This window comes from Leptinotarsa decemlineata, unplaced genomic scaffold, assembly GCF_025532065.1.
Source record: "Leptinotarsa decemlineata unplaced genomic scaffold, Ldec_3_MD MMD2_tig00001621_RagTag_RagTag, whole genome shotgun sequence".
In the NCBI taxonomy this organism is placed as follows: Eukaryota; Metazoa; Arthropoda; class Insecta; order Coleoptera; family Chrysomelidae; genus Leptinotarsa; species Leptinotarsa decemlineata.
Genome location: NW_027412566.1, coordinates 2,030,639 through 2,057,004, shown reverse-complemented (window position 1 = coordinate 2,057,004; position 26,366 = coordinate 2,030,639). Strand labels below are relative to the sequence as shown.

The 26,366-nt window shown below is 34.9% G+C and overlaps 1 protein-coding gene across 4 annotated transcripts in view; it reads right to left on the bottom strand.

The window, feature by feature from the left end:
- Ten-a (Teneurin-a transmembrane protein) overlaps nucleotides 1–26,366 on the bottom strand; it is a 928,723-nt gene that overhangs the window by 84,971 nt on the left and 817,386 nt on the right. For all 4 annotated transcript variants that reach the window (XM_074176153.1, XM_074176154.1, XM_074176155.1 and 1 more), the window contains 4 exons: nucleotides 23,025–23,252; nucleotides 20,545–20,730; nucleotides 11,210–11,356; nucleotides 2,161–2,368 (listed from right to left, as the gene is read on the bottom strand). In XM_074176153.1, the coding sequence (XP_074032254.1) occupies nucleotides 2,161–2,368; nucleotides 11,210–11,356; nucleotides 20,545–20,730; nucleotides 23,025–23,252 (769 nt within the window). The remainder of the gene's footprint in view (nucleotides 1–2,160; nucleotides 2,369–11,209; nucleotides 11,357–20,544; nucleotides 20,731–23,024; nucleotides 23,253–26,366) is intronic.

The window sequence follows — 26,366 nt, the reverse complement described above, 5'->3', positions numbered from 1 at the left end:
CGGTGATATCTGATTTTCATCAATAGCGTGCATCATAATTTCACAAAACTGAACTCTGCGATCTGCATCATCTTCACGTAACTCTTGGACTGCACGCATTTTGTAAGGCCGTTTGCCTGCACACGCTAATATTTTCAGCACAGATTTATGACAAACAGAATTGTCACGAGCAACTTGCCTGGCTGCAGTAACAGGTTGTTTTACGAATGCCAATAGTATATTCAATTTCGTATTATAATCGATTTTAGATGGCCTTCGTCTAGGAACATCTCTAACATGCCTATGTTCTCGGAATCTCTTTTCAATTTTGCTAATAGTACCTTGATTTAAAGGTGGCAAATCTGGGTACTTCTGTCTAAACAAATCGACAACTTCGTCTTGAGTTCGACGTCTCTCTCCATAACCAACCATTATTAAGATTTCTATTCTGTGGAAGTCTGTTAAGTGAGGCATCCTCTCAAAAAATTTAAAAAAAGTTCAAAAAAGTAGTAATGGGTTTAACGTCACGCTGACAGTGACAACACAACAATTTAGATAGATATCACGATTATGAATAAATGAACAAGCACCGCTGGAAACTACTACTCACAGATAACTTTTTATACACAATCAAATTCAGTTTTTTACTTCTTTGAAAAACAGTCAAGTTTTTGTACATTCCGCAGATTTTCAACTTGCCAGCATGTACATGGTGGACACTTTGAGCATCTATTGAATTAAATCTTATTTGTACCATTTTTTTCAACCGTTACCCTTATGTTTATTGTAAAACTAGATAGTTCACTATAATCTCCTTGATCAAATTTTAAGAATCGATTACTGTTTTTAAGGGAAATAAATTGTTTCTAAAGCACATTACAACCCAACCTTTATTGCTATTAAATAATTTTCTAGGGGTAGCTACCCTGCTTAGGAGTGTACGTAATTTGATTTATTACATTGTTAAAATGTTCCTCCCTTGACGGCAAAATCGACCTGTTTTAACATTTTCTTCAAAGCTGTGGATTTTTCATAAGACATGAGGATAATTTGAAAAATGCTAATTTTTTATGCAAATTATTGAATTGATAGTATCTCGGAAACTAATCGATGAAATTTTAAAAATCGAGCACTGCTGTTTAGAGAAATAATATGTCTTTAAAATTTAATACAAATCAACCCTTATTGCTATTTAAAAAAAATTAGGGGGTAGCTACCCTATGTAAGGAATGCATGTAATTTGGTTCATTAGAATGTAGAAATGTATCTCTCTTGAAAACAAAATCGACCTGTCTCAGGAATTTTGCAAGAAACATTCTGCTACAATTCTACTGAATTTATTCCAGTTAAAGGTACCACACTGTATAATGTAAATATTGAAAAACTTGGAAGTGTTCAAATCAAGTATAAACTTGAATACTCTGGCTCATAAGAGATAAGAATCAGATCTTACACCAATTCACAAGATAATAAATGGTCTCAATAGATCTCCAAAATTTGTTGAGCTTATAAAACAGAAAAACCTTCAAAGTACCCTTTTGTCATATAGTCTATGGCCAAAACGAGTTTGTAGGTAGAATTTTGAGAGCTGCAAACACTCATATTGTGGATTCAGAAATTTTTCATTCTTCTCTGATATCGTTAAGAATGTCTGTGAGAAGATTGTAATTTTTAATTGTCTCTGCATCCAGCTGATAGTTACAAATTGTTATTACAAAACATATGTCTAAATTTGGGGATTATTTTGTAGAAATATCCAATGCCGTAAATGAATAAATGAATAATTTAAAATTTGTGACATCTTGAGACTCTATAATTGATAACTCGACAAGTGTATGGCCAGAATTCTCGATCTCTAGGATGATACTGATTATATCATTACTCTAAAAGACTGAATCTCGAATAAAAAGCTATTGGGACTCATGAAATTATTCATATCGAATTAGAACCATTCCCAGAGTTTGAAGGAAACGCTAAAGCATTACTTGAACATTCACAAAAAAAATTCTATTGCACCTTCATTTTCTTTACAAGGATCTTCAAAGTACTTTGGAAAACCTTTAAGCTTGATGAAACACTTTCTCCAGTTCATGCCGAATATCCGACGTTTCTTCCTGATGGAAGTACCATAACACATCACTCAATATTAAGCTTACGGAAATTTTCGAAAGACCTACTCACCTCTCCGTATACTCATCCATGTGTGCGTAGGATTGTACTGAATTTTCCTCGATCAGGAATTTGACCCGTTGATAGAAGGAAGCCGTGACTGAAGGAGGCTGCTTCCTCAGCAGGACTTCTACAGGATCGTTGCTGGAGATACACATTATATGGTCGGAGCAACTGGGGTGGGAACAACATTCACTGTCGGAACAATCGATCATCCCGTCTGAAAGATATGAATTTATTATATACAGTGATATAGTTGAGGTGGTCAGCATGCTGTTTTTTCAATAATAGGCATATTGTAGTTCGGACTTCCATTGTTGAAGTTAGCATGGAATTACTAGGATGCTGTGTACGAAACTGCTACTTCCAACTGAAGGACGAATTCTTTACGCAAGGTGAAGGAATGTCAATGGGGTCGCCACTTTCACCGGTTATATCCAAATATATATGGAGTGGTAGTTTGAAACTCCGGCCATTGAAGAAGCCCACAAGAAGCCCCGAGTCTTTTTGAGACACGTGGACGATACCTTCAATAAATGGAACCATGGGAATGCAGACGTAGACACCTTCCTGAAGCATATCAGGAACGTAAGCCCTTCCATCATATTCACAATGGAGAAGGAAGTCCATAAAAATTGCCATTCTTAGACGTATTGGTGAAGAGGATCCGCACTAGATGGAAAACATCTGTATACCGAAAACCAACTGGCACGGGACAGTATCCGAACCAGGAGTCCAACCACTATTAATCGACTGAGAGAGGAATCATCCAGACTCTAATGGACCGTGCTTTCGGGCTCTGTAATGAAAATGAAGGTCTCGAAAAAGAACTAGGCATCATCAAAAACGACCTTCAATGGAATGGTTACTACAAAGTGATGGTGAGACAGACTTCAGCTAGGAGACAGCAAGAGCCTCACAAGGAAGAGAAGCCGCCACAACCAGTACTTTTACTTCCCTACATCAGAGGATTTTCAAAAAGAATAAGAAGAATCGGGTCCAAGTTTAAGATCAGAACCTGCTTCAGATCTAGAAACACTATCCGTAGCAGTCTCACGAAAACCAGGCCACCAAACGCGGAGTGCGATTCCAAGAATTGCATTCACCGAATACCCTGTGGGTGCGGAGAATCATACATCGGTGAAACTTAGAGGCCATTGAAAGTTCGCACTGCTGAGCACAAAAAACACACACAGCGAGGAGAAACCAGCAAATCAAGAATAGCAGAGCATGTTTGGACTCATCAACATAACATCAAGCTGAAATCATTCACAAGAAGGAACACTGGTTCAAGAGAAAATTCAAGGAAGCCGCATATATGTTGCCCAACAACGCATTTAGCCAATCTAGCGTATAGATACGCAACATATGGAAACCTCTAATCAAGCGGAACATGACTTACTCTCGCTAAACGGCCAGCTCCCACTGAAATCGATGAAGCGGAGAGAGCTTGTATTATAGTTCACTGTAATTCCAGTTTTTACTTGCTTAATATAATTGTTATTTTTTATCAATTTATACCACATTAGACAATGGAAGTCCGAACTAATGAAGTGCACCACGAAACATTGTCAACCACCTTCAAACAAAGGCATATTGATCTTTGACATTGTTTTTTCTATTCAAATTGAACCAATGATGTTATGATTGGATCTCTATCGTTATCTGTAATGGAATAGAGGCAGGAAAGTGATCTTTCAAGAAAGGTTTTGGTTTTTTCTTCTCCATTTCCATACAAAAAATGTGGAAAACTTCCAGACGACGGAAAAAAACAATTGATTTGAAAATGAACTCTCTTTACAGAGATGTGTAGATTATGGAAAGCGGTAACTTTCACACACGAACTGGAAGGTAAAGCACACTCTCGAACCAATTATTACTTTCATATCAACGTTGAATTATACAAAAACACATTTTCTTCTACAGTTCGTGCTCCAAACACTCGCATTCCAAACCGGATAGAACAATTAGTTTTTTCATCATTCATTGTTCATATGGAAGTAGCTGTTTCGAAATTGATTTTTATGAAAATTGGGAAATAAAACTTCCCACTTGTATTTGTAACCAACGTTACTGCAGTTTCGTTCTATACGAACTTTTCAAAACGACTATAATAAATATTACAATGAACAAATGAATTATATTGTAGTTTGAAACGAATACAAATTATTTTTTATTGACGGACGGAACTGCAGTAATATTAGTTACAAATACACGTGGTATTAGAAGATCTTTCATGACATAATAAGGGTTACGTACATCAATTTAAATTCATTTTTTTTAATTTAAGTTGTTTATTGTCCCTTCAACCATTCAGGTTATTAGAGACGGCATATTACATGTCATAATAAATATAAAAATGTAAATAATATATACAGTTAATCTAATATAATCTAAATTTCATTGACTAAACCAATATCAGTTAGATAATCTATAAGCTGGGATGGATTGCAACCTTCCTTCAGGAGTTCGGCAAGAGTTGAAGGAAATCCATGTAGTTTTCGATGTCGATTGTAAGCTTCACACTCGATTAAAATATGTTTCACTGTTAGGGGGCAGTGGCATATTTCGCAGGTTGGTTCTTGAGTTTTATCGATCAGGTGGGAGTGTGTGATGCGGGTGTGTCCAAGGCGTAGTCTAGTGACTATGGTTTGTTGTTTTCTTTCCAAGGAATATATTTTTCGAGGGAGTACGGTCTTTTTTACTTCGGCCAATTTCGATTTGGAGAGGTTCCATTCAGCTTGCCACGCATTGATAATCATCTCTTTGAATATTTGTTTGAGGTCAGATTTGGCAGTTCTGGTTATTGTGTGAAGTTCGTCAATATCAGTTGCATCTCTAGCTAATCGATCGGCTATTTCGTTTCCCTTTATATCCATGTGTGATGGTACCCATACGAAGTGAGTCGTTTTATACTGTTGTTGAAGATGATGGAGTTCTTTTTTAATAAGGATGAGGATCGGATGTGAGGGATAGAGTTGAGATATTGCGGTCATTGCGCTGAGGGAATCTGTAATGATAACTGTTTTTCCATTGTCGTGGGACCTTGTATATTCTAAAGCTTTGAGGATGGCAGTTAGTTCTCCCGAGAAAACTGAGGAGGCCTTAGAGAGCTTGTGGCATGAGTTATATCCAGACGCGGTGGTAAAAGCTGCGGCAGTTCCATTTTCTGTTTTTGAAGCATCTGTGTATATGTGATTATATTCTTGGAAGTGACTCATTATTTGATGGAAGTTTTTCTTGATGACTGTTTGGTTTGTTTCGGTTTTATTGAAACGAATTAATGATTTGTTACAATCTGGCAGCTTTACTGTCCAAGGCGGAGGTGTAATAGTTTCACTTGGGTAGGTGTCTGGAAATTGGAATTGAAGTGTATGAAGGTATCTATTCAGTCTTTCATAGAATGGAAGATCTGTATTTTTCTTCTGGTTATACACCATTTTAAATCGGTCAGAAAATACATTTTGATAAACAGGATTCTTTTCATTAGTTGATATCGTGGATGCATAAATGAGACTAAGATATTGCCTTCTGTAATATAATGAGGGTTCACCGGTCTCGCAGTGCAGGCTGGTTACGGGACTGGAGCAGAATGCTCCGGTGGCGATTCTGATTGCTGTGTTATGAATGACATCAAGTTCTCTCAAAACTGATTTTTTAGCTGAATTATAAACTATACACCCGTAGTCAATTTTGGATCGTATCAGTGCTTTATATATTCTCATCAGGCATATGTAATCTGCTCCCCAACTTTTGTTTGCCAGCGTTTTCATGAGGTTGAGCCCGTTTTGGCAGGATGATTTCAGATTTCTGATATGTGTTTTCCAATTTAATTTGCGGTCAAAAGTCATACCTAAGAATTTTAGATTGTCAACATATTCCAGCGAGCTTGCATAAAGTTTCAGTTCTGGCTCATGCTCAGTTTTCCTTTTGGAAAAAAACATACATTTAGTTTTTTGTGGAGAAAATTGTAGTCCCACTGAGTCCGACCAATCTTTAATGGAGTTTAGCGCTCTCTGTAGGTTGTATTCCATCGAGTGGGTGTTCTTACCTTTCATAAACATAACAAGGTCGTCTGCGTAGAGTCTTGCTTTTACTGGTTGTTTGCAGTTGTTAAGTATTTGGTTGATCGCTACAAGAAAAAGTGTTACGCTGAGAACAGATCCTTGTGGTAATCCGTTCTGCTGGGTTTTCATGGATGAATTGACACCGTTAACGCGTACTCTGAAATATCGATTTTTGAGGAAATTTTCAATAAATATCAACATATTTCCTTTAATATCCCATTTATGTAGAGTTCTGATAATATCATAGCGCCAGGCTGTGTCATATGCTTTCGATATATCGAAGAAGACAGCTATACAGTCTTGCCCGTTTGCAAAACCTTCATGGATGTAGGATTCTACATCCACTAGGTTGTCAAGTGTGGATCTATTTTTGCGAAATCCACTCTGTTCAGGTATGAGTAAATTATTCATTTCTAGATACCACATAAGTCTATTATTAATTATTTTTTCGAGGATTTTGCACATAACACACGTGAGAGAAATTGGTCGATAAGATTCTGGGTCAGTTTTTGCTTTCTGAGGTTTCAAAATGGGAATGATGATTGCTTCAGACCAATTGCGTGGGAACGTGTTTGTAGTCCATATGAAGTTGTAAATCTCTAGTAGATAAAGTTTTGCATTTTCTGGTAGATTACGTATGAAAATCAAAAGTATATTGTCTGGGCCTGGACTTGTGTTTTTAGTGCAGTTCAGAGACTCATTGAGTTCATCCATGGTTAAGGGAAGGTTCAGGGGGGATTCCTTATTTTCTCCATGGTCAATTGGGATTCTTTCTTCGGCGATTTTTAGAGATCTAAAGGTATCTGTATAGTTTAGATCACTTGAGTGCAGTTCATAGTTCTCCGCTAATATTTCTGCTATATCTTCATTAGACGAGAAGGTTTTATTATCGTGTACAAGAGCATTTATATTCTTTTGTGGTTTAATTCCAGACATTTGTCGTACCTTTTTCCACATAGTGCTCATAGGTGTTGAGCTATTGATATCTGAAGTAAATTTTTTCCACGCTTCCTTTCTGCTATGCTTTGTTACGTATCGCATTCTGGCCCGTTTCTGTCTGAAGTCTAGAAGATTTTCTGTAGTTTTTTGCCTTTTCAACTTGTTGAATGCCTTTTTAGATGATGTCATTGCTTCTTCGCACTCCTTGTTCCACCATGGTAAGGGTTTGTGATTTTTTAAGAGTTTTGTTTTACCTATACATGTTTCTGCTACTTCGATGATCATTTTTGAGAATTTCTCAACAGTCTCATCTATGCTTGCATTGTTGTGTAATGTTTGCAGTTCATTTATGCTTTTCTGTATTGTATCGGAGTATGTTTGCCAATTTGCGTGTTTCAGGTTCCATTTCAGGAAAGGTGTACTCTTAGATATTTCGTTATTGTCCTCAATGTTTATTTTAATAGGGTAATGGTCGCTTCCATATAAGAAAGGTAACACCTCCCATGAAGATTCCACCGATATGGATGGGTCACACAGAGATAGATCTATGGCCGAGGAGTTTCCTGTATGTGAGTCGAACCTTGTGTCATTTCCATCGTTGAGAATATTCAGGTTCAGTTCTGTTATGATACTCTCTACTATTCGTCCCTTAGCATTAGGTCCCGTAGATCCCCATATGGGGTTATGAGCATTGAAGTCCCCTAGTATTATTCTGGGTGTTGGGATTTGATTAATCAAATTCCTAAGATCGCTAGAGCTGATATCTTTATTTGGTGGAATATATATATTGCATATTTGTAATTTTTTTGGTGATGATATGGATATTGCTACAGCTTCTAAGCAGGTATTTAAAGGTATGGCTTGTGGTTCGTGTTTGCTGTTTACATAAATGGCTACTCCTCCACTTGCTATATGTTGGTCTGGTCGATTTTTATGAAAGCATATGTAGTCTCGAAATTTATGTGCATGTTTTCCTTTGAAATGTGTTTCCTGAATATTAATTATGGAGGGATTTTGTTCATGTAAAATTTTTGTGAACATTTCGTAATGGATATAAAATCCATTAATATTCCACTGTAAAATGTTGAATTTTAGATCAGAATGTTTCTTGTGAAGAATCGGTATCTGCATCTAGTTCTAGGTTGAGTGATTCTAATTCTAGTTGTTTTAATATTTTTTGTTTCAGTTTGGAACACCTAGATTTCATTTTACGAGCTGTAAAGTATGGGTAGATTTGAGTCAAAATTGTCAAGAGGTTTGGGATATCCTTAGTATAGGTTTTTGCCACACTAAGAGGATCGGCACAGCCATATACATTTTCAAAGAAGTCGGTGACCTGTTCGAAGTTGAGGGTGAAAGCGGCTGAGTTCTTCTCGAATTCCGTTTTAGTGGGAAGCATCATTTCGCGAATTTCCTTGATATTTTGTAGATCTGTTTTACTCTTCTTTGGTATTCTGTCTGGCTTTGTGAAGTTTTCTTTTGAGTTGTCTGTTTGGGGTGGGGGAGTTAACACTTCAGAGATGGTGCGTTTGGATGATGTACTAGATTGTTCAGTTATTTCAACGTCTAATATACTGATTTGTTTTGTTGATTCAATTTGTGTAGATGTTGATTGGATTTCGTGTTCAGGTTGGTTTGTGTCTAGGACACGATCCGTATTCTCAGTTATTTCAGGCTGTTGATTACCTTCCGTTTCTAATGAGCTTACAGTACAATTAGCTGCAATGTGACCAGACTGTCTGCAGTTGAAGCACGTATGTGTGTCTTGCGACAGAAATATTCGATATGTATTATCGTCAAAGGTGATGAGGATTGAGTCTGGTATAGGGTTTTGTGGTTGGGAGATATATAAGGAACGTCGAAAGCTAAGGATGTGTTTGAACTCAGGTTTTGAAGAGCCTATTCTCAGAAATGATATTGGTGACATAGGGTTGATTCCATATTTTCGTAGTTCTTTGTCCAGTATATCATGAGGGATAGTAGGGCATACATTGGATAGGAGTAATCTCTGACTGGGGGTGACTAGTTTCCTGGCTTTCACTTGTAAATCATCAATATTAATTATTCCATTGTGTGTATCAATGAATTCATCTACGATTTCTCTGCTTGACAAATATATACAGATTCGATTGTTCGAAATTCTTGAGGAAAATAAGATATTTTTTGGTTGAATAATCGATCCGAGGGAAATCAGATATTTTTCAAGTTTGATCCCATCAACTGCATTGAAAACGATGGCCTGGTACTTTGTGGGAAATGTTAATAGTGGCGTGTTGACGACTGAAGAATATGATGGATTTCGTTGATTTTGTGTGATAGTCTGAGATGGGGTTACTTCTTGGGTACTCCTGTAGTCAGAAGTCCCTTCTCCGGGCGATATCATGTTGTGGTTAATAACATTTATTTGTACTGATTGCGGCCCTGTTCAGCGGCCGTATGCTCGCTGCAGGGAGTAACTTAAATAACCTTGATTGTCCCGGTGTGTGTACTTGGACGTTCCTTTAACAACAAATAAATGTTTTGGATTACTTACTGCAATCGTAATGATGCACAGACTCTACTTTGTCTAACTATACTCAAAAAACTTTCAAATTTTATTGAATTGTAAGACTTTAAAGCCAAAATTATCGGAGCTGGTAAAAGGTAAGTGATACTTATTTCTGCCAGAACCGGACCTAAATTCATTTTTCTTTTTTGTAATTCAATGTTTATATGGAAGAAGTCACTGCGAGAGGTTTCTTCTTTTAGTTAGTGTCTGAAAGTTAGTTCTCTGCATGATCTATATATTTTCATGAATATTTCATTTTGAAATTGAATAATACTTTCTGAGGTATGCCACAAGTTTCAATACTGGGCCCGATACTTTTTTTGATATACATATACAAACTCAATGTTATTTCGCTGCTTTATTGACAACATACCATTAACAACAACGGTCGCAGACGAGATGACTGAAAGCTGAAATAATTCAGAATTTTTTGAGGTGAAAATTTACAATAAATTCGAAGGGAGTTTTACAGTGAGAATAACTCATGACGAACTTATTTTTTCAACACTTACTCGGCTTATTTCTCATTCATTGAATCTCATATAAAGTATGAATTTTTTCCTGGGAAGTATGTTGCAAAACTCAATTGCAGACTGTTTTTATCATTCAGAAACGAAATATAAGATTCATGTGCAATGACAGAAGTGGAGACCCATGCAAACCCTCGTTTGAACTACATCAAATTTTGACAGTCTTCGGAATATTCATTTCAGAAAGAGTATGTTCGATTGACAATTATGCACTGATATATAATTGGAGGTTTCGGCAAGAATTTTCTGTTCTTACACTTTGGACAGTTTGCCCAGCAACTGCGGATAGCTTGTCGCATTTGAAGTATCCAAAACTTTTGTCTCATGCTATCGAATACAGTGTACTGTCCATGGTGATTGAACTTCTCGTGATGATAAAATATAAGCGGTTTCGTAATTTTGTGTTCCGGGTCTAAAATTATCGGTCGCGGATTAGCCGCTAAATATATTTAGCGGCTAATCCAATAATTATGCCCATCGTCAAGCTAATGAGCCAAAAGATTACCCATAACAGATACTACTTCAGTCAAAGACTCTATATATTATAATGGTTCCAACATGTTCAATCTTCTACCTGGCCATATGGAAATTTCAGACGATAACTGTGAATTTCGGAAATTAGGAAAAGATTTACGTTGTGGTGGACCCTTTGATTGTTTATATTTATGAGGACAGTTCTCTCTAATTTATTTTATGGTATTACTTGTATACTGTATGGTATGGTATACTGAATTTTTATTATTCTGAATATCGTTGTAGGGAGACCGAACAAAATTTGCAGCTTTGTCAATGAGACCTACGGTTCTTTGGGCAATAAAGCATATTATCATTATTATTATTATTATTCCATTGAAACTTCCCTACATTTTACGTATGAAGATGGGAAAGTACAAGTCAAAACCTTTCTTTGAAACGAAACGAAAAATATTTTTCGTAAGTTTTCAGTTCAGTTCACATGCTACACCAATATTACTCACCATTATCGTTGTCTAAATCATCCTGACAGTCCTGTTCCAAGGATATACTGCAATCAGATCCAGCCCATCCCTGAATGCAAACACACTTGTAGAGGCCTTCTTCAAGAGTACACTGACCATGACCAGAACAACCATTCTCACAACCGGCTGTAAAACCCATTGAGTTTCAATATAGTTTCATTTGTAATCACTCACAATGAATAATTCCATTCATTCAATAATCGGTTTAACATAAATTTTACCTTTACTAAGGTTGCAACAAATTCGGGACGTGTATTATTCAGTAAGAGAATTGTAATTTTTGTATTTGAATTCTACGTTATCTCTGTTGCCGTTATAGTTGCCACGCATTTCGTGCAGCTACTTACTGTCTTCAAGGCAAAACAACGTGAAATGATTGGATAACTTAAATAAAAAAGGCCTTGATTTCAAGATAATAGAAGTTTTTGAAATAACCTTACAGTGGAAAGAATTTTCAATAACAAAACTATAAGCTGCCAAATGTTGGATAGACTTTAGCCCTTCTCAACTGATTGTATTTTTGGTTTCAACTGGACAATCTTCTCAAATGGCATATGAAGAGGGCAATAGAAGACGTAATGTTCAGTGTCTAAGTAAGATGGCTGTAAATTTTACTCGGCTAGTATTGCTGATACTTTCTTGAGAGCACATAGGAGCCTTTGAAACAATGCTATACCAGACGTTCAGTTTCTGTATCTATATAGTAGGGAGGGTGAGTGTAGGCCTACAGCACTTAGGCCACATGTGACACATTTTACATCCTCCCCAGGAGTTGTCCTCCTAGATTATCATCCATCCTGTCCTTTCCAGAGAGGTCACTGGAAGACATCTCCTTTATATCGGCAGGTGTAGGCCAAGACTCGCCGAACACACACTCTCTTCATGACGATAACTCTGGAGGTGTTTCCTTAGTTGACAGCCAGTCAGAAATCCTACTGTTGAGCATAGGTTTTTTCTGGTCATTTCCAGATATTTCTTCATCGCCAGATTCCCAGGGTCGTCTAGGGTGATCCTGGCAAGACAGCATCCTTTGATTCCATCCCATCTCTTTAGGGATTGAGCATGAGTGTGACATTTGGCTAATTCCGCAATGGTCGAAGTCATCAGGCCATAGGTCACTGGGTCCTGAAATTCTTAGTCCAGCCGCTTCCTTGCTAAAGACTCGGCAATGCCCTTTAATACATTTCAGGATAATGTCAGTATTTACCGAGGCTTTGGCTAAATCTTGGTGGCACTCTAGTACTAGTCCTGAGGTAACACGTTGTATGTTCAAGGCTAATAGGGCTTGTCTTCTATCAGTGCAGATTGTTATGTTTTTGCCAGAAATTCCTTTCTTGGTTATTTATTTTGTGGCCATTGAAATACCAGCAATACCAGACCTTAAATTACAATTAGTTCCTCTCAAATGCTATTGGTGCTGATGGATTGGATAGTTGAATGACTGCCTCGAATTAACATACAGTGTCAGTGTCACTCACGTGCGAGTCAATTGGGAAAAACTTGGTGTTGAGGAATACCATATTCACTGTAGCTCAAAATCTATAGAGACCAGAATTGCCATGTCAACCCAGAATCGTTATATTGCCAAGACCATAATATTACTAGTACGAGGTTTGTTGCAAAAACAAAGTGATTATTCGAATTTTGCGGGCTTCGTACTTTCTATCAGCTTCTCAAAGAAGCCGATTAGTTTGTATGGTGAGTGGTTTTTTAGGTCAGATGGTAAGATTTTTTTGTCAGAAAAAAAAACAACACCGGGATCATGCTTCAGCCACCGTATCCACCAGATTCGACCCTCTGTAACAGTTTTCCATTTCCATAATTGAGGAGACATGAGGGGACGGCATTTTTGCGACGATTTATGAGATGAAAACATACCAAACATATCAACTTTTAGGACTGGAAGACTACTGAGATAGACCACTAGAAGGACTACTTCGAATGGGACAAAACAGAAACTGATGAATAAATAAATATTCTCAGAAAAAAAATTCACCTTATTTTTTCAACATACCTCGTATGTATTAAAACATTAATGAGCCAAAAAAATATTCCATAGCACTCATGCTGTTTCTGATAATGCTCATCCTACTGACAACGATCAGCAAGACAACGATTATATTCTTTGAAGCAGCCACGATAATAGTTTCGATAAATAATAAAATCATTCGAAGAAATCTGATCCTTCAAAATATGTCTCGCATGCATATTCAATGCGTCCTAAATGTGTGCTAAGAAAATCGAAAATTATAAGAGATACACGATCAGTTGAATTACGAAAAAGTTGCCCATTTCATAGCTCATTCAGATGATGTTTTGAAGTAAAGAAAATAACAATTATTTGTGAGGAACTAGCAAGTTGTCAAAACGGCAAACTTATAATATGTGATTTCTCATTCAGGTCCATACTAAAAAATGAAATTAGTAAAGGTTTCCGTTAGGTGAAACGTCACATTGAAAATCTGTGAAATCACTTATAATTCTTAAAATCCATTTTGTATTTTGATTTTTTTTGAACAACCTATCAAGGAGGTTACAGCGCCATCTGCCCACGAATAGATCAATCAATAATAATGTCGATAATTCTGTCAATACAGATCCTAAGCTTGGGAGTTACAAGTAAACGTACATACAAGCATACATGCATACAAACATACATATATACATATAAACAGGTGGAGCTAATATAAAGCTTGTAAAAATTGAAAGTGAATTAAGCAAATTTCGGTTCTTTGCGAGATTTTCCGAAACTAATAGGACTTTCCTAAATTTAAAGCGTCTCCTGAATGAGCTATGAGCAACGGGCAACTTATTCCTAATTCAACCGCTTTTATCGGTTTTCGATTTTCTACAGCTTGCAGATCTAGAGTAAAGAGATCAGAATTTTTGATTTTGTATCAGACAAGTTTTTACATCCGACGCAAGCCAAAAGTAAATGATTGATTTGAGTAATACTCTTCTGTCGCAAATCTGTTCGTTATCAAAAATTATATTATTTCATTTATATGGTTGCTTTCAAATTTGACGAATGAATATTCGAGAATATTGCTAACATGTGTGGAAAAATCTTTTAGAATATGAACGAAATGCAATGAACCAACTGAACCAATTTTGCAATAACGTAAATTTGATTCAGTTGGTAATATTTCATTATCAATATAATTCTTCCAATTATAGTATGAAAATTGGGGTTCTTCAAAAATTCAATATCCGTTCTTCAAACTTGTTGAAAAATTCAAAGCTTTCAGTTCAATCAAAAGCTCGTCTTTAAAACTTTTCACACCCTAAATTACCTAGGTATATAATTGAGAACTGAAAAATTCGAAAAGTATGAACCACTGTTATTTGTGTAATGTTCAGTATTGAAACATCAAATATAAATTAGCACACGACTCATGTCTTTCCTGGAGGTCTTCATTGACGTGGCTTCCCATTAACTTTTCGTTCTTTCCGAGATTTTTTCCTCGTCAAGAAACTTTTAACGGTAACTTCTTAACTTGGTTTTCCCTCGAACCACGTCAAATTCCGCCCAGGGTAGTTTGTTATAATTAATATTCTATTAGCAACCGACGTTTCCGTTAACCTCCGAACAGATTTTTTTCTTCCCAAGACATAAATATTAAGGACGTCGATAGAAACTTTTATTCTGGATGCAAATATGTCACATCATTATGGAAGGTAGCATTTGATGTCTATTATAATTTCTGAATTGAATTGTATTGTATGTATCATTCCAAGAAGCATTAACTGGTTTTTACTGAGGATTAACTGGATTAAGTAAAGCCACAATCTCAACAAAATAATGAAATATTGAACAAAAAAACACATGTAATTGATATTGAACCATAAGTTTATTAATAGGCATTGAAAACTGAAATATTTTTTTTAATTACAAATAATTGAATAAAAATACACGAGTAGTATAATCAATATGAGCAAACAGTCATATGTGAAATTATCCATATCAAATATTACCCTGTATTTCCAATTTAATTCAACAAATACTTTCTTGAATGATTTTTGAATTTGGGAGCCGTTACATATTTGTTATTTCTCCAGGAATTGTATTATTCATTATAATTCCATCATGATAAATTCATTTCTGTTCGAAATTAGATTCGAAATTATTTACTGTGGATAATTTCATTTGTCCTGTGTTCAGACTATGAATATTATTGATTTATATGGAAATTAGGTTTGAAATTTTTGATGCATTTGTTACTAAATGAATGAAACAACAAAATTTCTGTTTGTTCTCTTGTTGTTTGTGATCTAATGCATTCAATAGTTTCATTTTGTACAGGTTTTATTGTGAATTCATTGGCTGATCCCCAAATAGTGAGTGTATAAGACTCAAAATGAACATTTTTGAATTTTAAAAGGAAGAAAGAGGAATATTTTGAATATAATACTAATGAAGGATGACACTTTTTTCGAATAATTTCAATGTTTTGTCCACGATGAATTTTCAACAAAATTCAATACGTGGAAATTGATTGTTATCGATAATTATAGGATTGGTACAACTGTTCAATTATCTTTCAGGAATATTCAAATACGAATAGATTTTTGGAAATTTTGAAGAAACCTGTAATTGTTTTCATACCTATGTCATCATGGAAACAGTTTGAAATATACAGTGTGACCCATTTTTAATGGAAACACCCCCCTAAAATTTGAAGTTGTAAATCGATTTTGATATTTTGTTATTAATGTCAACTACTGAAAGGTCTACCTTGGGAAAAAATTTGAAATGTTTATTAAAGTTTCAGGGCATACTACGATATTTTTTCTTAGTCGAAAATCGGTATTTTTTATTAGCGATTTTTTTGTTGAAAAAAATCACTACGCCACTGGATTCAGAGTGCTTCTAAACAGGTGTGACTAAAATTTCATGAAAAATATTCATTATTAACGAAGCTATGACAACTCAAAAATTCGAAAACTCACACAGCTAACAGTCACAGATGAAAAAAAAAAACAAATTGCGTAAATATTTTTAATGAAAATAACGGAATAACATTCACACAATTCAACTAACAATGAAGCAAAAAATTTTAATAAACGTAACTAATAATTAATTATTGAAATGTTTCGATTCAGTGCAACAATTAATTCTAACTCATATTCTAGTAGCCTCTACTAATCCACCACGTATTTCGATACATGTGTTGTAGCGCTTAAGAATGTTTCTGATTAGGTTCCTTAGTTCTTGAGGGCTAATACCTGCACATACCTGTCGAATTCTTGCACAAAGTTCATTTCTATCTCTTGAGCTGTTTTTGTAAACCTTTTGTGTGAGAAGTCCCCAGAGAAAAAAGTCCAAAACTGTGAGGTCTGGAGATCTGGGTGGCCACTCTATAAACGGACTACCACGGCCTATCCATCGGTTTGGAAAATGTTCGTTAAGCCATTGCCTCACAACTCTGGCATAATGAACTGAACACCCATCTAACTGGACAATTAAATTTGATCGTTCATTGATTGGCACAGCTCGTGAATAGCATCCCAAAACTCTGTGTTTAAAAATTCTAGAATCCTCTGCGCATTATTGTTTTCCTCAAAAAAGAAAGGACCAATAATTCGTTCGTTCAATATCCCACACCAGACGTTGATTTTTTGGGAATACTGGCTTTTACAGTCTATTACTTAGTTAGGATTAGAATAGCGACAATTCTGTGATGACACTACTCCATTTGTAGTGAAAGTGGCTTCGTCGGTATATAAAATATTTTTTAGTAAATTTCTACTGTTTAAATATTCCCCTTGGGCCCATAAACAATATTTCAGGCGTTTTGCTTCGTCGCCTTCTTGAAGTGTGTGTAAAAATTTTGGTTTGAAAGGTTTAATATTCTTCGCCTTGAGACATTTCCGAATAGTTTTTCGTGAAATATTCAAATCTAAAGTGGCATTCCTTATACTGGCATTAGGATTATTTCCGAAATAATCTAAAATGATTTGATCATTCCTGTCATTCCTGTTTCGTCTTTGTACAGGATTACTTTTTAACATCATTTTTGATACTGCACAGGTTTCATTGAATATTTTATTTATTTTATTTACCGTACCGCAGCTAATACGAGGACGATCTGGATGTCTCTCATTAAATACTCTACAAAACCCCTCTAGCACTTCTAATGTCATCTCCCGAAAGGCGTTCAATTTCAATTTTCTCTCTCACGCTCAATCTTGCAGCCATGACACAAAATAATTCGAAGAACTGTAAGGTGGATATTGTTGACAGTACACTTAAATCTTTCACAAGTGTCAAACTATAATATAATTTCCATGGCAACTAAGATTCAAATTGAAATATTGGGTCTTAGCTTTAGTTAATTTGCGTGAAAACTTGAATGTAATTCCGTTATTTTCATTAAAAATATTTACGCTATTTTTTTTTCATCTGGCGGCACTTCATTGTTGAAATTATAAATAAAATATTCTCATGGCTATATCTGTTGATATAGGGTGTTTTTTGTGACTGTTAGCTGTGTGAGATTTCGAATTTTTGAGTTGTCACAACTTTGTTAATAATGAATATTTCTCCATGAAATTTTAGTCACACCTATTTAGAGGCACTCTGAATCCAGTGGCATAGTGATTTTATCAATTAAAAAATCTCTAATAAAAAATCCCGATTTTTGACTAAGAAAAAATATCGTAGAATGCCCTGAAACTTCGATAAACATTTCAAATTTTGTCCCAAGGTAGACCTTTTAGTACTTGACATTTGAAAAAAAATTATTAAAATCGGTTTACAACTTCAAATTTTAGGGGAGTTTTCCATTAAAAATGGGTCACACTGAATAAACTGTAAAGAGTTCAAAAGATATGAACAGCTTTTGAAATATTTTGAATTTTTGTGTATTAAAATGTGTTGGACCATCTGGTAGGTCCTTGTAAAATTTGACAACTCTATGATAAATTAAATTTTCTATTGAATTTTTCATTCTAATTACTTTTAGATCGCCGAATACACGAGTTGATTTTAGGGTCATTGTGATTCTGCTTGAATATACACTTCATTATTTCATTTTGGTTTTTCAGTTGTTTTCAATAATGGATTTTTTGCCATTTTCCATAGTGAAAACGGTTCGGAAACAAATTATAAAACTGTATTTCTCCCAGAAATGTTTTCAATTTGCTTTTAGCTCAGCTATAAATTGGAAATTGGCACCGTTTCATAAACATTATAGTCTCTGTTAATATTTTGTACGGCTTTTTTTCAAACACTACAAAAGAGTTTCATAAAAATTGTGGCAGTTACCATAAAATTTTCCTAAAACTCTTCAATTATTGCAAAAAAAGTGATTACTACAAAAGTTCACTGTGTCGATGTATTCATTTTCTAGTCTCAAACTCAACTCAGTTTGTTCCAAATAATATAATCTCATAAATCATATTTTCAACTCATCTAATGTCAGTATTCCGAAACTCTATCATTTTAAAATGGCGCCATTCTATAAAATAATTCAGTATCAATAGCAAGCATTTTAACGTATTTCAGCTTCTATGTTACCCCATAAAACTGTTGAGAAACACTTAGTTTTAGAAGTGATGGTATTGCGGCAGAGTCGGACTACTTTCAAAGTTATAGATTCCTACAAAAGTGCTTTTATGAAGATAGGTTTTCTCACGTATAGTTTGGATAAATCGGGATGTTCTGGCTAAGAAGCTTCTTCCATCGATTATAAACGCCAAATTTCAAAGGAGTTTTGAGTTACTGATTTGATGGTATATATACATGGTACTCCACCTAAATCAAAGAATTTCAATCAATAATAAACTTTTCTTATTCGTTAAATTGAAAAACTAGGTCACGTGGATCTTCATCTAAACGAACCACTTTTCTTATTTTTTTACAATGACCAATATTAGGTACACGACATTATCAGGTATATAGTTTTCGGGATGCTAGTCAAACATAAACCTGACTGAAGTCAATGTCAGCTGGTTCATCTTCAATTGAAATATATAAATTGTAGTAAATAAATTACAATATATTTGTTACACTCTGGTACATGAAGTTGATGAATTCAACAATTAGTCATGAAGAAAAAAAAATTAAATCTAAAAACTGTACGAAGGGTAACCACTTTCCCCAACTATAAAATAGTTGGGAAATTATCATCAAAGTGACAATATGGTTATAAAAACAATATTATGATTGGGAGCATTCCAATAAGGTAATTTCATTAAAGCAATAGAAAGCAGTTATGAAATGAGCTTGAAATAGTTATATGAAGATTATATAAACCTTATAGAAAAGAGCTATGAAACTGGTACAAAACAATTTATTCATAGGAAAATATTTTTTATAAGTTAGTTGTGAAAATGTTCCTGTGATAATTTCGTTACTAGTTCATAACTATTTTTAATTCAATTCTATGAACATAACTATAACATTTTCAAGAGCATTTTCAAACATTGACTAACAGCGTTCGGGACTTGGGTGTGTTGTTTGATAGCAAAGTAACCTTTAAAGGCCATATTGATCACATTATATCTAAATCACTCAAATTATTGGGATTTGTTCAACGATCCACAGATAAATTTTCTATAAACACCTTCAAAATATTGTACTGTTCTTTGGTACGCTCGGTCTTGGAAAATAATTGCGTGATATGGAGTCCTCTATATCAGACAGATATGTCTATAATTGAGAATGTACAAAACAAATTTCTGAGATCATGTGCATTTGAGCTCGGATATCTGAGACTATGAGTACTCAGACATTCTGCTTCTTCTTAATTTATCTACTTAGGAGCAGAGCCGAGCTGAAATTGATCTAAGACTTCTTCATAAAGTTATAAATGGTGATATGAACTGTTCATTTGTAACATAAATGATCAACTTCAATGTAAATTCAAGAAGAACCAGAGTGTCGGAGTTGTTTAAAGTTCCCTAGCTATGGCTCAAATAAAACCAGCACTAAAATGCTCAGTTTAGCTAATAAGAATAGCAGCTATATTGATTGTATAATGTTCATTGTATTATGGCAAGTACGTAAATGAATAAATAATTAAATTTCTATGATGAATATATGAAACACTTCCATTGCCTACAACTGCATTACATTTTGGCTGTAATTATAAAATACCAACAAAATAAAACTGTTGCAGAACCATGAAATTATTGAACAATTTTGCTGATTGGGATGTTTCGTGAGAGCGTAGACCGTTATTGTTGTTATCATCATTAGTGACTGTTTCTGTTTTGACATCAATTTCCTTCGTTTCAAAAATCATTTGCATTGGCTTTCAGCGATTGTTTATTCATTATGTGGAATAAAACGATCAACTAAAACGACTTACGTAGAGTACAGTGCCGTCCGTTCCATCCTTGCGAACACACGCAAGTCCCGTTGCGGCACTGACCGTGCTCTTGACACCTCACGTCACAGGGTAGTTGTTCGCAGCGGGATCCCGTCCAGCCGGGCTCGCAGCGACATTTCCCGGTGTCACACTGACCGTGCGGGCCGCAGTCCAAATTACACAGCGCTGAAACAATAGGGATAGTTAATTTATCATTCTTTCGGTTCTCGCCTCGCCGGACATTGTTTCACGAAGGGAACATTATTCCGTTGAAGGGATGAGAAATGGTTGAGATCGGTATCTGTCGGAGATGTTGAAGGGTGGTGGATTATCAACAGTACAATCTAGAATCGGGTTAAGATCCAGCACACGTGAATGTTGCTGTAGTGAAAGCTCGTTTCGCTTAAATTTTTGTGTTTGGGAGGATTTTATGGGCTGGAATCCATGAAATAGAGGGTTGACGTTGACTGAAATTTCATTTATGCATACTGGAATGGAAAAGACATCAAGATTGAAAAGAATTTGCTGAAAAATTCTTTAATGATAAATTAACTAATCCTTTAACAATAGGGATAGTTAATTTATCATTCTTTCGGTTCTCGCCTCGCCGGACATTGTTTAACGAAGGGAACATTATTCCGTTGAAGGGATGAGAAATGGTTGAGATCGGTATCTGTCGGAGATGTTGAAGGGTGGTGGATTATCAACAGTACAATCTAGAATCGGGTTAAGATCCAGCACACGTGAATATTGCTGTAGTGAAGCTCGTTCCGCTTATATTTTTGTGTTTGGGAGGATTTTATGGGTTGGAACCCATGAAATAGAGGTTTGAAGTTGATTGAATTTTCATTTATACAGACTTGGACGGAAAAGACATCAAGATTGAACAGAATTTGCTGAAAAATTCTTTAATTTCAATACAAAAACCCTCTTGGCGACAAGAGGGCGCTGTGAACTCTTTCCAGATTGAACATGGGTGTTGTGATTTCTCGATTGATATTCTATCCAACATCAGCCATTTTTGAAGAATTACAATTCTATATTCGCTTGAAAAATCTGCCAACAACAACAGCATTACTAATGAAATGTTTGTTACTAGATTCTTCTACAACTTCTTCTGTGATATCAGTAGCAAACTATCGGATGATATTCAAGAAAAAAACTACACAAAATATGATCAAAACAAAGTTGTCTCTCAACATTCCTGTTGAAACTGACAGAAAGTAAAATGGTTGATATAATCAGAACACTCACAAATTAGAAGTTGGCATGACTAGACAACATTTAATCAGAATGACTGGAAGAAATTGAGAATGGATTCAATATATTCCTGACCTGCACGACAAAATCTGTCTTTCCTGAAAAACTGATCTCTCCTAAAAATATACCCTTTTCAATTTGATCGGAAACATATTATTCAACCCAGGATAATGTTCACAAGATTTTTTGTTGCTACAATTTTGCTTGAGTTTGACGGAAACAAAATCGAAATGTTCTCAGCTTGAGCAATTATCTAGATTTGAAAAAGGAATTTGATCCTGTTGACCACAACATACTATTAGTATGCATAAAGATCTAATCAGTTGAAAGCTATCTCACTAATCAGAAGCAGTGCCTTGAGAATGTAGGCAATATCACTGAATTGTGTAGCTTCCATATGGTGTTCCTCGAGGTACTGTTTCAAGGCCATTCCCTCACAGTATATACCTGAACAATTTTTTTACATATGGAGAAAAATGGATGCAGCGAGAATTTTGGATGTGTTTGAGAGAAATCAAATGTAATATGCCAACCAAACCTAACAAAACGGCGTTTATGTATTAAAAGAATCTTCCCAACTACAAAATATTAGTTTGAAGATGGTTGAAAATATTTCATGATGAATGTATTCAGCTTGGACTTTCGTTGTCTAATATTATATAAAATGATTTCAAATCGCTGAAAGAACAAATAAAATTGAAGGTTAAATTGATAAGCTGGACATAAAAATTGAAAAACTTGGTCAGTTTTAGCTTTTGAAATTTTACTTATTTGTATCTCGAAAACAAACATTTCGGAAGAAAAATTTGAAAAAATTGGTGACACTTTGGGGATGCACAGGGAAAGTAACATCAAGTTTGAATATGTCAACTTATGTTCCCCTATAAACTATTGTTAACGTGTTTTTTTTTCCTGAAAATAATTGTACCAAAAGTTGTTCAGGATGGGTCGTTTTGAATAGAATGCACTGTATATCTCGATAACAATCAGTTTCAGCGTTGTTGGGAAAGTGTTTTTTCACTCAAATAATGTGTGGGAATTGGGTTTTTTCATGAAAAGTACCAAAGCTCACTGTCAAAAAAGTTTGGGCAATTTGGAATGAATAATAACAGCATGCGCAGGACCCTCTATTCCTTCATTCAAACATATTCTTCTGTGTGAATCTCAACCGTCATAATGAATCTCAACCATTTTATAGGAGTGAATTTGAATCAAAATACCTTGAGAACACTCCGGTCCTGTCCAGTGTCTGTTACACACGCACTTGGCAGCTTCCAAGTCATATACTCCGTGTTCTGAACATGTCGGCAAACACTTGTGTACTTGTTCATCTATTTTGTTGCAATGTGCTCCCTTCCAACCAGCCTTGCAATAACATTGACCATGAACACATGCTCCGTGCTCTGAACAAGTCGGATCTTCGCAGTCCGGATCTTCACAGCCTTCTCCTGAAATGGAAATGAGAAATTCAATAATTTACAAAATGGAATTTCTGAGTAAAGTAATGAGTGTAATATTCAAAGTAAGGTCCGTACCAAAATAAGAGTTAAATAGTTTTGGCAAATTTTCTTATATATATATATATATATATATATATATATATATATATATATATATATAATATATATATATATATATATATATATATATATATATATATACCAAATTATACCAGATTATACCAAATATTAGAGAATCTCTAGGTATGTGTGTTGAAATCTCCATCTTGGAGTTCTACAAGGTTCGATTTTAGAGCCGATGACTCCTATTCACTAGAAGTCTAAAATATTTTGTGAAAGAAAGTTTTTGGCTTTCTACTACTCCATCTGATACAAAAAAATGGATGAGAGAATCTTCCAAAGAAAGGAAGGATTAATCAATTTGAAAATAAGTAACTCTATACATGGATGTGTAGATCATGCAAAGAAGTAACTTTCAGACACAAACTGAAAGAAAGTCCTCCTGAAACAGCTACTTTCATATAAACATTGAATTACACGAAAGAAAAAATTCTTTCGAAACAAATACTTCTATATGAACACTGAATTATACAGAAGATACTTTTCTCTATTCAGTTTGTATATCGAACATTCGTGGAGGAATAAGAATCAGATATCATTCACATGAGTTCTACTTTGAATGAATGGTAATAAATTGTACTCACATGGACATTATTTTAGTAAAAAAACACTTCCCGAACAACGAGATATACAGTGCATTCTATTCAAAACGACCCATCCTGAACAACTTTTGGTACAATTATTTTCAGGAAAAATAAAAAAAACACGTCAACAATAGTTTATAGGGAGACATAAGTTGACATATTCAAATTTGATGTTACACCCCCAAATACCATGTGAGTACAATTTATTACCATTCATTCAAAGTAGAACTCATGTGAATGATATCTGATTCTTATTCCTCCACGAATGTTCGATATACAAACTGAATAGAGAAAAGTATCTTCTGTATAATTCAGTGTTCATATAGAAGTATTTGTTTCGAAAGAATTTTTTCTTTCGTGTAATTCAATGTTTATATGAAAGTAGCTGTTTCAGGAGGACTTTCTTTCAGTTTGTGTCTGAAAGTTACTTCTTTGCATGATCTACACATCCATGTATAGAGTTACTTATTTTCAAATTGATTAATCCTTCCTTTCTTTGGAAGATTCTCTCATCCATTTTTTTGTATCAGATGGAGTAGTAGAAAGCCAAAAAACTTTCTTTCACAAAAAATTAATCACTCCTAAAAATATAACCCTTTCAAATCAAGTCTAAAATAATGATACGCAACTGAGTTTTTTTTTATCTCCTGAAGATGCTGACTCGGTTGGTGAAAGGCGCGTTGAGAACAGTATTACAGATTTGTCTTTGATTTACTTTTGTATATTTTTCAGATTGTGGGAGGTAAAACTCTTCAATGAATGAATGCAATTTTTTTTAATCTAATTTCTACTAGTTATTTTATTTTTACGACCGGTGTTGGGTTTTATCCCATTTACAAGTATGAAAACTAACTAATACATTTGAAATCTAAAAGTGTGGTTATGGAGATAGTTTTTAGGTGAGCTGGATGAGATGATAATTGAATGAACAGAGGAGCCAACTATAAAAATTCAACACTGGAGATTATAGTAATTACCGAGGTTGTCAAATTTATAAATTAAAGGAGTGGAGACCTACATAAATCGAGTTGCTCGTTTATGGTTTTATATATATCTGATTTTTAATTGATTTATTAGTTTCCATGGCTTCGAATAAATTCATTTTATTTCCTTCACCTGGAGTATTCCTTATGACATTGAAATTGTCAATTATTCGATTCCTCGAAACATTATCATCTAGTATAGGAGTGTTATGAACAAAAGCCTTCAGATGACCCAATAAATGAAAATCAAGAGAATTCATATCCGAACTACGAGCCGGCCAATTTTGAGGTCAAAATGCTGATGAGCAAAAACACTTAAATAAGCCCGTTCTGCACGTTTCCTCTTACAAGTACCGTCACTTCTTCTATCAAAATGGGTAAGAGATCTCGCAAAAAGTCCGTGTAGGATTCACCTGTTGATCTTGCTGATAGAATACATGGACAGTTACCAATCATTCCTACCCAAACATTCAGCGAAATGACTTTCTCTGATAACGTGGGAATTTCCGTCGGCCCAAAAATGGCCTTTGTGAAAAAACCTTGTGGAAAATTTGCTTTGTCCGTAAAGCTGATAGTTGTTGGTTCACAGATGAATCAAAAACAACTTCCGGTTCATTATATATCACAATTCATTTCAGAAATCTACCTACGGTGTCATCGAAAATCTACTGAAATCTACTGCAATGTATTTGAAGTGGTGTACTCTTTGATTTGAGGTTTGAACAGCACCAACATAGTGAAAATTTGAGTTTTCGACCACTAGGTGGTGCTTGTAAAGACATTTGAATAGCTTCACTGAATCTAGAAGGCCTTGGCCTTCTTACGGGTATGGCCAATTGACGAGTTCTAATACTTGAAATAGCAAGTTGATTTCTTGTTGGTTATTTTGAACAGTTGGACTTTATCAAGTATTTGATTTCAAGGTTCAAAAACAAAAATGTTTCAATGTTTGAAATGGAAATTTCAAGGTTATGTATTATTATTTTCTTCTTCATCCTCCATTCGGAACTCGGAGATATTCAGGAATCGTAAAAAGCAATCGGGAAATTGATGTTTCATGATCTGTATCCATTCTGTGTTCTGTGTATAGAACCGGGCAGAATCTAGAAATAATGAATTCATGTTATTTGCTGTAAATGTCGCCACACACATTGAAATGAAAATTCTATCGCCAAGGCATTTTATCCAAATCTACCAAAATTTACCGGCGAAAATTCATCTACTGCAATTTTTCATTTAGTGTTGAAAATCTGTCGAAAAAGTAGAAATCTACCGCATATGGTCACCCTGACTGAGACTCCACTGGACCTAATAATTTCATTCTAGTTAGGGCTAAATAAGTGTCTTATTGCTTCAAATAACTCTAGAAACCAATCCAAAATCAACCAAATCGGTGTGAGGATATTGATGATATA